This window comes from Mycteria americana, chromosome Z (assembly GCF_035582795.1).
Source record: "Mycteria americana isolate JAX WOST 10 ecotype Jacksonville Zoo and Gardens chromosome Z, USCA_MyAme_1.0, whole genome shotgun sequence".
Classification (NCBI taxonomy): domain Eukaryota; kingdom Metazoa; phylum Chordata; class Aves; order Ciconiiformes; family Ciconiidae; genus Mycteria; species Mycteria americana.
The window spans coordinates 61,148,905-61,163,437 of NC_134396.1; the positions used below are offsets into that span (position 1 = coordinate 61,148,905).

General features: G+C 38.1%; 1 protein-coding gene across 1 annotated transcript in view; it reads right to left on the reverse strand.

The window, feature by feature from the left end:
- HSD17B4 (hydroxysteroid 17-beta dehydrogenase 4) overlaps window positions 1-14,533 on the reverse strand; it is a 73,448-nt gene that overhangs the window by 26,439 nt on the left and 32,476 nt on the right. Inside the window, exons 16-17 of the mRNA XM_075527256.1 lie at window positions 9,837-9,940; window positions 5,927-5,992 (exon numbers count right to left, since the gene is read on the reverse strand). Of these exons, the coding sequence (XP_075383371.1) occupies window positions 5,927-5,992; window positions 9,837-9,940 (170 nt within the window). The remainder of the gene's footprint in view (window positions 1-5,926; window positions 5,993-9,836; window positions 9,941-14,533) is intronic.

Genomic DNA, 14,533 nt, shown 5'->3' on the forward strand with positions numbered 1-14,533 from the left:
GTGCCATTCTCTGAAGTTAATTTAAATTTACATGTTTTCAGACAACGCTGTACTACAATCTTTACAGTGCAGGACACAAAAAACCACATTCATCCTGTAACCATATTTTCCCCATACACATCATGTTTTCATCATCTTCTTTCTCACATGACTTTATTGACACATTCAAAAAATGACCTTAACTGAAAACACTCACCTTCCTATAACTTTTTTCTTCTAGTCTGTTTAAAATAAGCATAAATCCTCTCCAAGGAAACAAACATAAGCTAGAAATAACCAACTTTTTTTTCCATATAATGTTAATGATTACTTATTCTATCTACACATATGTTCTCTGAAACCACACAAAAATATTTACATATACTTAAACCGAAAACACAAATGAAATCTGCATAGAATAAAAGATGACTTTCCACAGGTACGTATCCATATCCCAATTACACAGAAGATTGTAAGGGCTTTATCACACAATCCTCAAAGTAAAGCACTGACTCATAGTACTGAACCTGTTGACAACAGGCAAAAAACTTTTTACAGTAGGTTTTAGTTTAATAATTCATTAGGGTGTTAAATGTTTCCCATGCACCCCTTTCCTTCCAAGATATCTTTTTAATAAGTTTTTATTGCAAAGTCCACTCTTTTACAACAAACTAGATTTGTGCATAATTGTCTCCACAATTGTTTCCAGTTACATCACAATTGTTTCCAGTTACATTAAGAACTGCAGTTTTAGCTGAACTTGACACAGTGAAAAACTAAATTCAGGTAGCTAGAGGACAGCAGTATGAACAAGAGGACTGCAGGGCCAAGAATGACTCAGGAAGGGAAGGACACCCCTGCAGTCTTAGTCACAGGATGCTGATGACACTACTTGAAACATGGCAGGTGCCAATTATTTTCTCCTCTTTCAGAGAAAATGGAAAAGAAGTGTATTTTAGAAAAAAAACAAACCACTAAAAAGCAGCAATTTCTTCACATCCTGTCAGTCAATGCTTGATCTATTCCTGGAACAGAAGGCTTTACATAGCTTGTATATTTTAAATCCTATCAGATTAGTCTAGGTGTGAATTTACTGAAACTCTCTAAAAATCTCTGAATGAGTAAAGAATCATTATATTCCCTAAAGTGGCCTTTTTTTATGCTGCTTACTGTATCACATTCTCAAAAATCACCACTGGATGCTATGTACCACTCCTTTAAACGCTCTCTTTACAATTAAAATGTCTCAAACATTTATAAACATCCTTACTTTATAGACTGGAAACTATAAGACACCAGAAAAGGTTGTAATTGTCAGCAGCACAAACCAATTCTGGCTCTCCAATTTAACATTTGAAGGCATAATTCTTCAAAGTGCATCACATTTTCAAAGTATACTGTACATGTTCAGAACAGAGCTCCTATGAATTTCAATTTCAGCCTGTGATGCTCAGACACTCTCCTGCTAGTCCTATCCCCAAATTTCATCTTCCAAGTTCCATTGTCTCATCTTCTTCTATCAGCCACTGATTAAGGAGCACCCGTGTCTGAGTACTTTGAGATATCTGGGTAACAGTTGCCCACAGACCATACTAATTATATGGACAAAGCAAAGAAAATCCATTGTTGAAGAACTGCAGCTCCAACCAGTCACTAATGATGAGATAATTTTGTTCTCATTACTCATTCTCAGCACACAACTTCTTGCAACAAATAACATAGGAAAACTGAACTTCCTATGCTATCTCAGCTCATGCCTAGAGCCCTCTCTTTGCCTGTGGAAGGAGTTCTTGAAGGAGAGGGAACAAACACACCATTTATGCCTGCATGACTGAAAACTGTATCACAAAGCACTGCATACAAAGGGGATTAAGACTAAAAACAAAGCAAGCTTTATTTGGAATTTCTATCTTTTTAGAGACTCTGCAACATTTAAAACATTATCACAGTTTTCCAAATGAAAGCAACTAAGGATGACAGGATATCAAAAAGCTGTTCCTCCAACAGACCTGTATCAGTCTGTTTCATCAGCTCTAACAAGGAATTTAAAAATTCTTGAAAGCAAGGACGGCCAATTTTCCTGACCCTGGAAACCACAGAGCATAAGTATCATGTGCTTGAGATACTCAAGTTGCATGGAAAAGTAGCTCTCACAGAAATTCACATGTGACAGTTCACATGACACTGCTTTGCAGATACTTAAGGGGGCACAGTTGCATGTACACAGCTGGTCCCAAAGCATGGTAGGCTGAGACATAATGTTTTTCAAAATCTATCTAAATGGTCTTTTCCACCTCTTTGTCATGTCTATTTCTCCCTATCAATGTAAGTAACAAACGCACAGAATCAGAATTTAAAGTAGGAGAATGCTTTAGTGAAATATATGATACCATTGCAAGCAAAGAGAATTTTTCAACTGGCAACTATTTCTTAAAATTATTAGACATTTTACTGAAATAAGCTCACATTAACAAAAACTTGGAAGTCCTGCAAACTCCACATGTTACAGCTTTAGTTTCTCCATACAGGCAAACAGGACAGGCAGCTTTCAGAAAAAAGTGGGAGGAAACAGAGTACGAAAGGACTTCTTGAAAAATTCCATTTTATAGGCTACTGTTATACTGTTTATTTATTGTTACAACATTGTATATTCTGAGTATTAATTCTGACATTTGAAGATAGAGAACAGTTTATTTCTTGGGATGCAACCTGCACAATATCAGAATGCTGTGAGTTTTTCCACAAAAAAACAAAAAAAAAACCCACAGAAAGCCCCCAACAAACTCAAGACTCCATATTTGTTTCCTTCTTCAAAAGTGACCTGCATCACTTGGATATCATTCACATTAAATATCCACTGCAGCTTATTTTGTGTGTCATCAGAAAATGAATTCCCAAGAAATCAACACATTTGGGAAGGAAGTGAAAAGAAAACTCTAGAGGGACAAAACTCTCCAGAGATATAGGTCATTCACTGCCTGTGATTCTTAATTGCATTAGGAACCATTCAGCAAAATCTGTTTGATTGATTCATTTAAGGCCTTGGTTTGAAAACCAGCAGGACAAGAGTAGCTTGGCAATATTGAAGCTCTGTAACTATATTAAACATTCCCTACAGGGTTTAAATTGAATGATTCATTTCTTGCTAAACGGCCAATAGTCAAACACCCTCTAGACTTCTTGATCTTCTGTCAAAAGATCTATTTTATTCAAAAGATTTATGGCAATATATCTAGTAAAGCATAGCTCAGGTTACAGAGAGAGAACAAGCTAGAAAAATACCACAGCACATGCACATCTCTACAGGGCAAGATGGAAAAAATGTCACCTAGTTATTTGTGGAAAAATTCATAAACACACAGAAGTATTTTATGTCCTTCTTCAGCAGGATGCAAATTTAAGGCCTTCTAAAGGCCTTAAAGCCTTTCAGAAGGTCAGATACTACTTCTACATTTTTCTTAACCATTTTTCATCTTTAAGCAGCTTACATCATGGTACCGCAACTCATTCATAAGCACTGGTTGTTGTTTAAAGAACTTCTCAGGAATGGGTAAGCCCCTTCTCAGCTTTGAAAGGGATAAACATTTATGATACTACCTGCTACTAGTCTTTGATACCACTAACACAAAGGATTAGTTTGTTCTGTCAATGGTCACTGGCATAACACAATCATTTTTCAAGGAACTGTAGGTGGCTGTACCCTCCATTCTGCTGAACACACGGTGAAGGACAAAAATGGTTATTAGCCCTCTGTTACCAGTATCCTCTTCACTAAGCAGCGCTTCCTCCTGTCTGAAAACATGTAAAAAACATTCTTCCTCTTGGAAAAAACTTAACCCAGTGTATTTGAGTTAGAACTGAATACAACTTTCAAGATAACCACAGTCATTGACTTCAGTGAAAGATAGGAATCATCACTGTAAACATTTTTAAAATATGCATGAGGGTCTACTTATCAGAAGTTTACTACATGATCATGCCATGAAAGGTTAAGGGGGAAAAATACTAATTATAAAGAGCAGTTTAGCCATGTAATTGTGGTAACACAAAAACTGAGTGGTGAATGTCACAACTACCATTGGAAATTAATACAGTTCAAGTTAACTCAAATGCCATCTGCAAACTGACTCTTTCAGTTTGTCTCATACTCTATACTAATTCAATAGCTGAATGGCAAGTCATTTCTGCCAACACCTTTTTCATTTAAACACTAAGAAAAAAAAAAATCTCAGAAACTTCAATGCAATTTATGTGCCAGCTTCCATTTTCAAAAAGGATTTTAGGCAGTTATGTGTCATTCCACAGACACATAAATGTAAAATCTTGATAACATTTCCCCAAGCTGTCCTTCACATGAAAGTCTGTATTCCTGCCCATAAAGTTCCCAAGTTCTACACATTCCCCCTCTTGTACACAGGCGTCATCACTTAAGCACAGATGCTACTGAATAATTTGGCAGATAAGCCTTCTTGCGATTCTCAAAGTCCGCTGGCTATGGCTCCTGCAAGATCTAATTGGAGAGAAATTCTCTTTATATATCTACCTGTCAGAGTAGATCTTAAAGTAAACCAAGTGTGGTGGCTACTCTGTGCCACTTCCTTTATTTCCAAAAATCAATTTTACAGTAGCAAAGTTTCCCACCTTCTGCATTATAGGGTCACTACCACCTTCTATTATCTCATGAACTTAGCATATACACAGTAACAATTCCAGACATAAGAGTTTAAGGCTCGGAAACTAAGATTACTGTATGAACAAGGGGATCATAAATGTCATCTGAAAATTGATGGACCTGGAATCAATTCTGATATAATCACGCAGAGGAGAATCTGAACTAGGGTTCCAACATTCAATTGGGCCATTAGGGTTGCTGTATCTTATCTAACAAAGTGCCAGCTGCTAGAGACCACCTTCCACTACATTTAATCACCTCCCAGGAACAAAGTACTCTCTCACCGTTCCCTTCTCCTTGCTCACTTTGCCAACTTTTGATGAAGCCTATTCAGAAGAATTAGACATCTGTACCTCCTAGACTGATGCTGTGAATTTTAGAATGCAGCAAGTACATCAGTGATAGAAACAGAAATGTTGATCTAAGCTCTCTTTCTTGGTTTAAGTGGCTAACTTAGACTTCAAGCACGTGAATCAGCTGGAAGAGACTTAAGTTTAATTACTCCATATATAATCAGAGGCTAAGCAGACATCACAGTTACCACAGTTCAGCTGATGCTTAACATTTTAATTACATCTCCAAAAGCTACAGCCTCCTGCCATGACTAAGTTGCTTTTGAAAATACTACTCAGTGTCTTAACACTGGTAGCTCCAGACTTTCCTGTCTTAATTCATCTGTCACCTGCATATGTTTACCTTCAGAGAAGGATGTATTTATTTACTCAGGCTTTTGCCTACAGGAAGTAGGTGCCTGTGAACCAGTGGGACTGTGGACAGACAGAAACATACCTGGACAGACATCTATCAGTATTTCAGCTTTCCCTGACTACTTCTACTACTACTACAGAAATTTAACTTTTTCAAAACTGTGAACTTTAAGCACTTTTTTTTGGTCACGATGTGTTTGCTTACACCATTTGTTGTAAATTTCTTAGATTTTGAGCCTCCTTTTTTTCAGAACTACAACAGAATACAAATGTTCATTTCCTCCTTCTATGCAGAATTTTGTAATAAACGATTATAAAATTGCATCAGCCTTATGAAAAGAATGTTTTAGACAGTACATTGAACACACCATCCTAACAACCTAGCACAAATTTTAGCTTCACGTTATACATAGATATATATACACACACATATACACATATACACACACATATATACATATATAAATACCTCAGGTATATAAAAAAAATTGAAATAGTGAACATCATATAAGACTCCTTTCTCCAAACGAAACAAACATTTCCACACCTAGAGCATACCAAACTTTACCTGCTCAGCTGTTGTGACATCAGAAATTACAGCATCAGGGGGTCTCTTGGGTGGATTCACTGTTACCTAAAGCAAAAGTAGTAGTATTAACATTTCACTGCAAAAATCTTTTATCCGTACCCATGCCAGATTATGTCAGGTATGTATAAAAAGAAACAGCATTTACAAAGCTGTTAAGGTTCCTCTTACCCTTTCTACATTTACAAATAGAAAAATATATTTAGGCCAGAAAAAGTCTCTTATGAAGGTTAGCTTTACAAAAATAGCTATCCTGAGGCATCAGATCTGGCTAACAGTTACATGTTATAGTTGATCAGTTTGATTACATTTCTTCCAAACCATCCAAAAAAGCTCAAGCAAGAATTATTCACTCAGAAAAAATAGTTGTCTCATAGAACATTAGTGTTTTGGAACACAGAAACAAAAATGAAGCTTTTAAAATAATGCTTTAAAAAGCGCAATGGAGTACAAAATGATTTACTACCTCACTCATGGACTTTTGGCCTTTAAGAACTTCCAGCTATTTTTTTGTTTTGCATTTTTTTCTTTTGTTTTTTTTCAATTACATGCTGCATATTAAGCCCCACATTATTGTAAAAAAGCTGTTCCTTGTGCAATCTACCGCTTCATTGTTCAGTTTTGAAGTCATAAACTTTACCAACAGACTGACGGAGAACATCCTATATCATAATAAACACAAAGAACACCATAACCAATTCAAAACTATTGAAGTAGCTGAAATCTTTTTTTCCCCTCTCCTTCTTGGGTTTTCAAAACAACCAAAAAAAAGGCCAAACAAAGAGAAACTGGCGTAAGCCCTAAAATGAAAGGAAGCAACTTGACTCTCACATGTAGTAATTCTAATTAATCTTAGTTTGTGTAAGCTGTTTACCAAAGAAAAGAGAAATCAAAAGAAACTGACTGCTGTGTAGTTTCACATCTAATGACAGCAAAGGCTCTTTCCTGTTTATTAACAGCAGAGCAAAGCCACCTCTTAGGTGGAAGACTTGATAACATCACTCCTGCTTTTGTCACTTCAGAGAACCACAACGGACCTACATGTTAATCAGCTTGATAACAAGGACACTATCTAACATGCTTTCAAAACAAGAACGTATTGCCAGTCTATTTCCAGTTAGTTTGAAGAAACTCAACCTCACCTACCAAGCCATTAAGACGTTAAAACTAGCCAACGTATGAGTAATTAAGGAAACACCTCTGCCAGTAGGGCAAGAAAGCCCCAAGTCAAGAGGAGAGACATGACTTAGACAATGTGTTGCTCATCACAGATCTCAACTTGGAAATTTGTTCTCCTTAGTTTGCAGATACAATAAATGGGTAAAGTGAGGAAAAGACACATTATAAAATACGTCTGATCAGCTTGGTATTTCTTTTTGGCACAGAGGCACATGAAAGTCTTTTTAATTGGGAAGGTTTGCAAAGACAAAGCAGGAAAATTTATCATTTGAAACTGGCCTCTTGCATGCAAAGGCCTCTGTTGAACTTGCTATCATTGTGTTGTCTTAACTAGACTACATTTTGTTTTCTTCTATGACAAGGACTGCTGCCTGATACAGGTATTGTTTATATTTTAAAATGTAAAATCATTTATATAGCATTCTCTTACTTCACTAAATAGAGTGAAGAAGTTGCAGTTGCCTAAAGTGCAACGTTTAACTAAAAAGTGCCAAGGCACTACACTGGACTCACTGACGTCACCACTATAGATGAGCAACATTTCCTTTGAACCACTATCTTTTTTTCATGCACTATTATAAAAGCTGTTTACAGAAGAATTAAGGGTTCCATCAAAGACCTTTATATGCTGTCTGCAACAATACTATGTGAATTTTTTATACTACACAGAGGCTTTTCCCATTTCTCTTTGAAGCAGCAGGCATTTCAAAATTTGTTTTGTAAAGTTACATATGGGAAAACTTCTATATAATTGCTGTAGATTTAAGTCAAAAAAGTTGCAAGTTTACATCCAAAAATCCTGAAGAACATTACCTACAGTATATTACAGATGTACACAACTTAGGAATTTCATTATAAATTTTCAAAAATACTGAGCTTAAAATAGCCTCTATTCAATTGACTGTTTATTACTGTAGTGCCTCAAGGCTCTAGTTCACAATAACAACATTCAGTCATAGCTGGCACTACCCTTAAACACACTATTGAAGGAAACAATAGTTATATGTCAGGTACCTGAATAGCTACTTCATGCATTTGGACGTACACACTATGTGTTCATGTGACATTGTCATTTGCCAACTCTCTCCCAAAATGCAGGAGCTCCACTCCACTGGAAGTGAGAAACTATAATGCTACTTCCCTCTTTTCCTCTTTATGCCTCCCAAACCTCTTTCATGCAAACACATAGATTTATAAAGAGCTACACCTAGAGATCTCTTCTAGAAATTGCAAGTTCAAACCTAACGCCATTTGAGTACTTCTCAGATTTTTACTAAGCTAGTCTTTTTACTAGAGCAACATCTTGCAATATTAACACATGATCATACCTATTAGCACAGATTTAACACATGATAAACAAGTTACTAAAATATACATGAACACTCTCTGTATACATATACACAAAACTGCCACTAGGTATCAATCTATTTTTGACTATAAAGAGCCCCTCCACTTCCTTTAAGCAGAAGCAAAGAAAACCTCTGAGGTGGAGCAGCAAAAGACACTGTAATGCTAAACTGATGACATACAGATCACGTATTCTGAATTGGAGATGTAAGCACTGAAGCAGAAATTCAAATGTGATCATGACAGCAGAGCTGAGACACGTTTAAATCAGGACTCTGTTATGTGTCTAGTTGGCACAATCCAACAGCTCAGTAGCAGGCCCCAAAGTAACTAAAATCTCAACTTCTTTGTCACTCTCCTTGCTGCCCATGCTCAAACAAGAGCAGCCAAAAAATCTGCTCTTAAAGCTACACACGAGAGAGGTAAAGCTCCCCAAATCTACTTGAGAAAACCAAGACTTACAAATAAAAGACACATTCTCTGTTCTTGTTCTGATCTAAGAGGTCTGTAAAAATTTTTCAGATCAAAAGTAGTTTGAGAAAATAAAACCTTTCCCAAGCTAGCTTTTAACAAGCAATTAGTAACTTTCCTCATCTGTTCACTTATGGAGAGGGTGATTGGGAGTAACTAAATACATAAAATCAAAACACGTAGTTTCTTTTGTTTGCAAAGCATACATTTGGGTTTCATAAAATCAAGAGTCAATAAGATTCTTGCCAAATTGGACAGTTGAACTGATATAATCTTCCATCTGACCAACAGAAGTAGGATTTTAAGGAATTTAGCACAGCCCAAAGTACAACATGTAGCAGATTTTACCACCTCTATGGAACGAATTGGGTCAAATTGGGTCAGATTATAGCCTGCTACACTGTTGAATTCAAAAGACCCTCTTCTAAAAGATCTAATACGAATCCTCCAGAGGTGCATTCTGTCGACAGCATCATGCATTTTATATGAATTTCAATTTTATTTTAACTTCAGATATCATTTTCTAATTCCAAGTCCACAGAATTTAGATTCTAAACACTTTCCAGAGACTCTCCTATTCTGTTTTCCATTAGGAAATTCCATATCTGTAATTTCAAATATTTGAATGTAGGAATACCTCATCAGTTGCAGGTTTAGCAACTCACTTTTCTCCCTAATTGTCAACACAAAACCATTGGTTTCCCAGGCCCTGAACAGTACCTTTTTACTCAGGCTCTTCAAAGAACAGAAGTATTTAAATTGCATTTGAGTTTGTACTGCCAAATCCTCAAATGCTAGTTTATCCTTCCTAGTTGATATAGCAGTAAATATTTTTCTTGCAGTGCTGACAAAAGTTTTCATGTGTTTTTTTAAATATGAATATGCATTAATTTACCTTGGCCTTTTCTGATGTTCGTTTTCCACCAAATCCTCCAGCTCCAACACAAAACAGAGAGAACTGATTATAACACATTAGGTCCTTTCCACAATAGGTATTCACTGAAAGACAACAAAAGAGGAAGGTCATATATTGTCTTTGATCTCCTTTTTCATATAGCTAGTATGTGTTGTTACAAGAGAAAAGTTCAGCTTCAAACATGACAAAGTCCATTTTAACAACTGAAGGGACAATGTTCACACTTTCATATTGCACTGTTGTAAGTCACTTCCTGACTAGTGAAGACTAATGATCTGTTTCAAATAACATTATCATGAATTTTATCTATACGAAAGCATTAAAATTAAAAAATGAGCTATCAAAATGCTGATGACATTCAAGGTGCTAAAAATATTTGACAACAGAGTGCTGAAATAAGTATTTATTTCAGCATCTCACACTGCATTAGCAATTCATTTAAATATGATAGAATTGTGCCATAAAATATGATGTATTAGAAGCTATTAAGAATCCCTAGTGTGTAAAGCACATTACCAACTCATCCAAAAAGCAGTACTAGTACCTTGTATGAAAAGAGGTCCAGAGCGAGCTTTAGATTAAGGTCACCGGTTCCTTCTTTTGAAGAAGTTAAACTTCTTACACTGAATCAAGATTCAGCCTCCTATTTCCAGTTCATGCCTATTCCACTCCCTTACACCTTAGACTGAAATTTACAGTATTGTTAATAATGCTCATTTCCAGTTCCTGAAGAAATTTAAAATCAACTAATGTTATCCCACAAGTGTGAGGTCATTTACCTGGTGTGCAAAACGCCACAAAGCTACCACCTAGCACCAAAGCTTTGTGGAGCCTACCACCTAGCACCCATCTCTGCGCAGACATGAAATAAAATACCTGTGCCCTGTGTGTATATTGGCATCTCACACACCAGGTAAACGACCTCACACTTGTGGGATAACAGTCTTGGTGACCTAGATGGGAGTGAGCTGACAGCCTTGCCCGGTTCGTCTTGCCGCATCCAACGGGGAGAAGAGACCTGAGCGGACTCCAGCACGCACCGACCTGTTGATCGGGGACTCCTTCAGCTCCTCTCCTGCAGTCGGGCAGTAAGCGACACATCGGTGCAACACTACTGAAAAGAGGTGTTTTGAGGGGGATATGAGAAAAGGGGGGTAGGGGCAAGATCTCTCGGGAAGCAGGCACCATCTGTTCTGTTTTGGGCTCTGCATAAGATGCATCAGAAAAGATACGTGGCAGTAGCATAATTCTGTTTGTTTCTACACGCTTTGTGTTCTGTTCTGAGTACTGAAGGGAGATGTCCCTCGTTCTGGTTTGTGTCGAAACGCTGGTTTTTTTGGTACCTATATGGGCACTGCTGCTTCTCAGGAGGTACCCCTTTGCTCTCCTCTAGGATGCATCCTGAAGAATTGGAATAAATTTGGGGAGGATCCCATGACTAAAAGCAAGCTAAAACAATATTGTAGTCCATGGTGGCCACAATATCAATTGGAAGATGGTGAAAAATGGCCTGAGAATGGATCCTTGAAATATAACACTATATTGCAATTCATGTTGTTTTGTCAGAGAACTGACAAATGGGATGAAATACCTTATGCGGATATGTTTTTTGCGTTAAGAAATGATTGGGGTATTAGGAAGAAATGTGGTTTAGTGGATTCTAAACATCAGATTGGAATATATGCATTAAAAGAGAAAAAGGAAAAATCTTGCTATATTAAATTGAAACAATCCGGAAGGAATGTATAGTACTGTTAAAACTGTAATGATGCCTCATAATCCTAACTGGGGAGATGTACAGGCTCTCCTAGAGTATTTGTTTACCACTGCGGAGAGGAGAACGACTTTAGAGAAGGCTAGAGAGGGACTAACTCAAGAACATGGAGGGGTGCCTAATACCACTATGTACCTCCCAAAAGAGGATCCGGAGTGGGACCCAAACACAAGTGAGGGATTACAGAGGGTAAAGGAATATCAAAAGTTAATGTTGTATGGGATTCAACAGGGAGTGCAAAAGCCTAAGAATTTATCTAAACTAGATGAAGTAAGGCAGGGGGAGAAGGAAACCCCGTCAGCCTTCTGTGAGAGATTGTGTGAAGTCGCTCGAAAATGGACAGATCTGGATCCGGAAGATGGTAGCAATTTAAAGTTCTTTAACATGCTGTTTATTGGTCAAGCAACAGCAGATGTAAGAAAGAAATTACAAAAGGTAGAAGGTGCAGATGGCGTGACAATCTCACAGTCACTGTTAATCGCATATAAGGTGTATAAAGTTTCCCCAGCCAATCCTCTGGTTCCAGTCAAGCTGGGGAATGAAAGAACAGATTTTTTAATTGATAGTGGAGCCACACATTCTGTAGTAATTACTTGTAGGGGACCCTCACACAGAACTAAAATACGTGTTGTTGGTGCAACAGGGAAAAAGACTTAAAGTCTTTTACAACCTATGGAATGTTCAACTGGAAATACTAAATTAACTCATTAATTCCTTTATATGCCAGAATGCCCCCTACCATTGCTTGGACGGGACGTACTTTGTAAACTGAATGCACAACTAACTTTTTCTGAAGACTCTGTTCAGTTGCATATTCCTCCAGAGACTGCCTGGAAAGCCCAGATATATTTGTTAACTGAGAAAGATCCTAATGAAGAAATGAATATTCCAGAGGAAGTACTGAATGCGGTCATACCTCTGGTGTAGGCATCGAAGATACCCGGATGAGCAAAGAATGCAACCCCCGTAAAGACTGAACTGAAACCGGGAGCTCAACCAGTAAGACAGAAACAATACCCCATTAAGCTGGAGGCCCGAAAAGGATTGGAACCTATAATAAGCTCCTTTTAGAACATGGATTGTTACGGGAGTGTCAATCGGAATTTAATACTCCCATCCTACCTGTAAAGAAGCCCCACTCTTTTGAATATAGGCTGGTACAGGACTTATGAGAAATTAATGCAAGGACAGCAGATGTCCACCCTGTGGTTCCAAATCCATCTAGCCTCCTTACCACAATCCCTAACAGTAATACTTATTTCACAGTATTAGGTCTAAAGGACGCCTTCTTCTGTATACCTGTGGATGAGCAGAGCCAGACCATCTTCGCCTTTCAGTGGGAGAATGCAACTACAGGAGGAAAAACCCAACCCCGCTGGACTGTCCTTCCCAAGGATTCAAGAACAGCCCTACCTTGTTCCCTAACATACTAGCCAAAGAATTGGAACTATGGCAAGATGATCATGATGCTGTAACGTTGTTGCAGTAAGTTGATGAGTTGCTCATTGGTTCTGACAGTTCTGGAAGCCACCACCAGTTTGCTTAACTTTCTGGGCTCGGCAGGGTATCGGGTTTCTAAGACAAAGGCTCAGATTGGGAAAAAAAAGGTCCAATATATGGGGTCTGAAATCACCAAAGGACAGAGAGAATTAAGTACTGAGAGAAAAGAGGCAATTTGTAGCATTGCTGTACCTACATCAAAGAAGCAATTAAGAGGATTTCTGGGAATGGCTGGATGGTGTCGCTTATGGATTCCCAATTTTGGACTAATTGCCAAACCACTGTATGCCGCTGTGAAAGGACCTGAGGGGGTTCTCGAATGGAAACCTGAATGTAGAAAGAGTTTTGATGAAATTAAAAGGAAACTCATGGAGGCTCCTGCTTTGGGACTCCCGAATTTGAGGAAACCCTTCCAATTATATGTACGTGAACGACAGCAAGTGGCATTAGGAGTTTTGACACAAAAACTGGGGAGCTGGAAAAGACCGGCGGGATACTTTTCAAAGCAGTTAGATGAGGTCAATAAAGGTTGGCCCGCTTGTTTGAGGGCAGCGGCAGCTACCGCAACTTTGATTGAAGAATCTCGGAAACTGAAGCTAGGCCAACCCATTACTGTGTTTGTACCTCATGCTGTGTCTTCTCTCCTTGAAAATAAAGGGCATCATTGGATCTCCCCAGGCAGGTTAGCTAAATACCAAGCGGTGCTGCTGGAACAAGATGACGACGTAATCTCCCTGACCTCTGCTCTAAATCCTGCAACTCTGCTCCCAGTTTCCGAATGCGGTGAATTGCATCATGACTGCTTAACCACCAGCAAGCAACTGTATTCTAGTAGGCCTGATCTGCAAGACAAACCCCTACCGAATGCAGAACTGGAGTTATTTACCGATGGAAGCAGCTTTATGTTGGAAGGAAGAGAGAAAGCTGGATATGCAGTGGTAACCCATACTCAGGCCTTAGAAGCTAAATCTTTGCCTAGTAATACAACTGCTCAAAAGGTGGAATTGGTTGCACTAACACGAGCTTTGGAGCTTAGTCAGGGAAAAAGAGTCAATATCTACACAGATTCTAAGTATGCATTCGGAGCAGTGCATGCGCATGGGGCAATTTGGAAAGAAAGAGGACTATTAAGTTCACACGGGACTCTGATCAAATTTGGAACGGAAATAATGAAGCTCTTACAGGCAGTCCTTCAACCAAAGGAGGTTGCTATAACGCATTGTAAAGCGCATCAGAAGGCAAACGGTGAAATCATGAAGAGAAATCGAAAAGCAGACCAGTTAGCAAAAGAAGCAGCATTACAGAAATCAAAATTTGAAGGAGCTTTAATTCCAGTACCCCATTTGGAATTATCGCCCCCACAATATACCGAGAAGGAAAATCAATTGCCAGAAGAATTAGA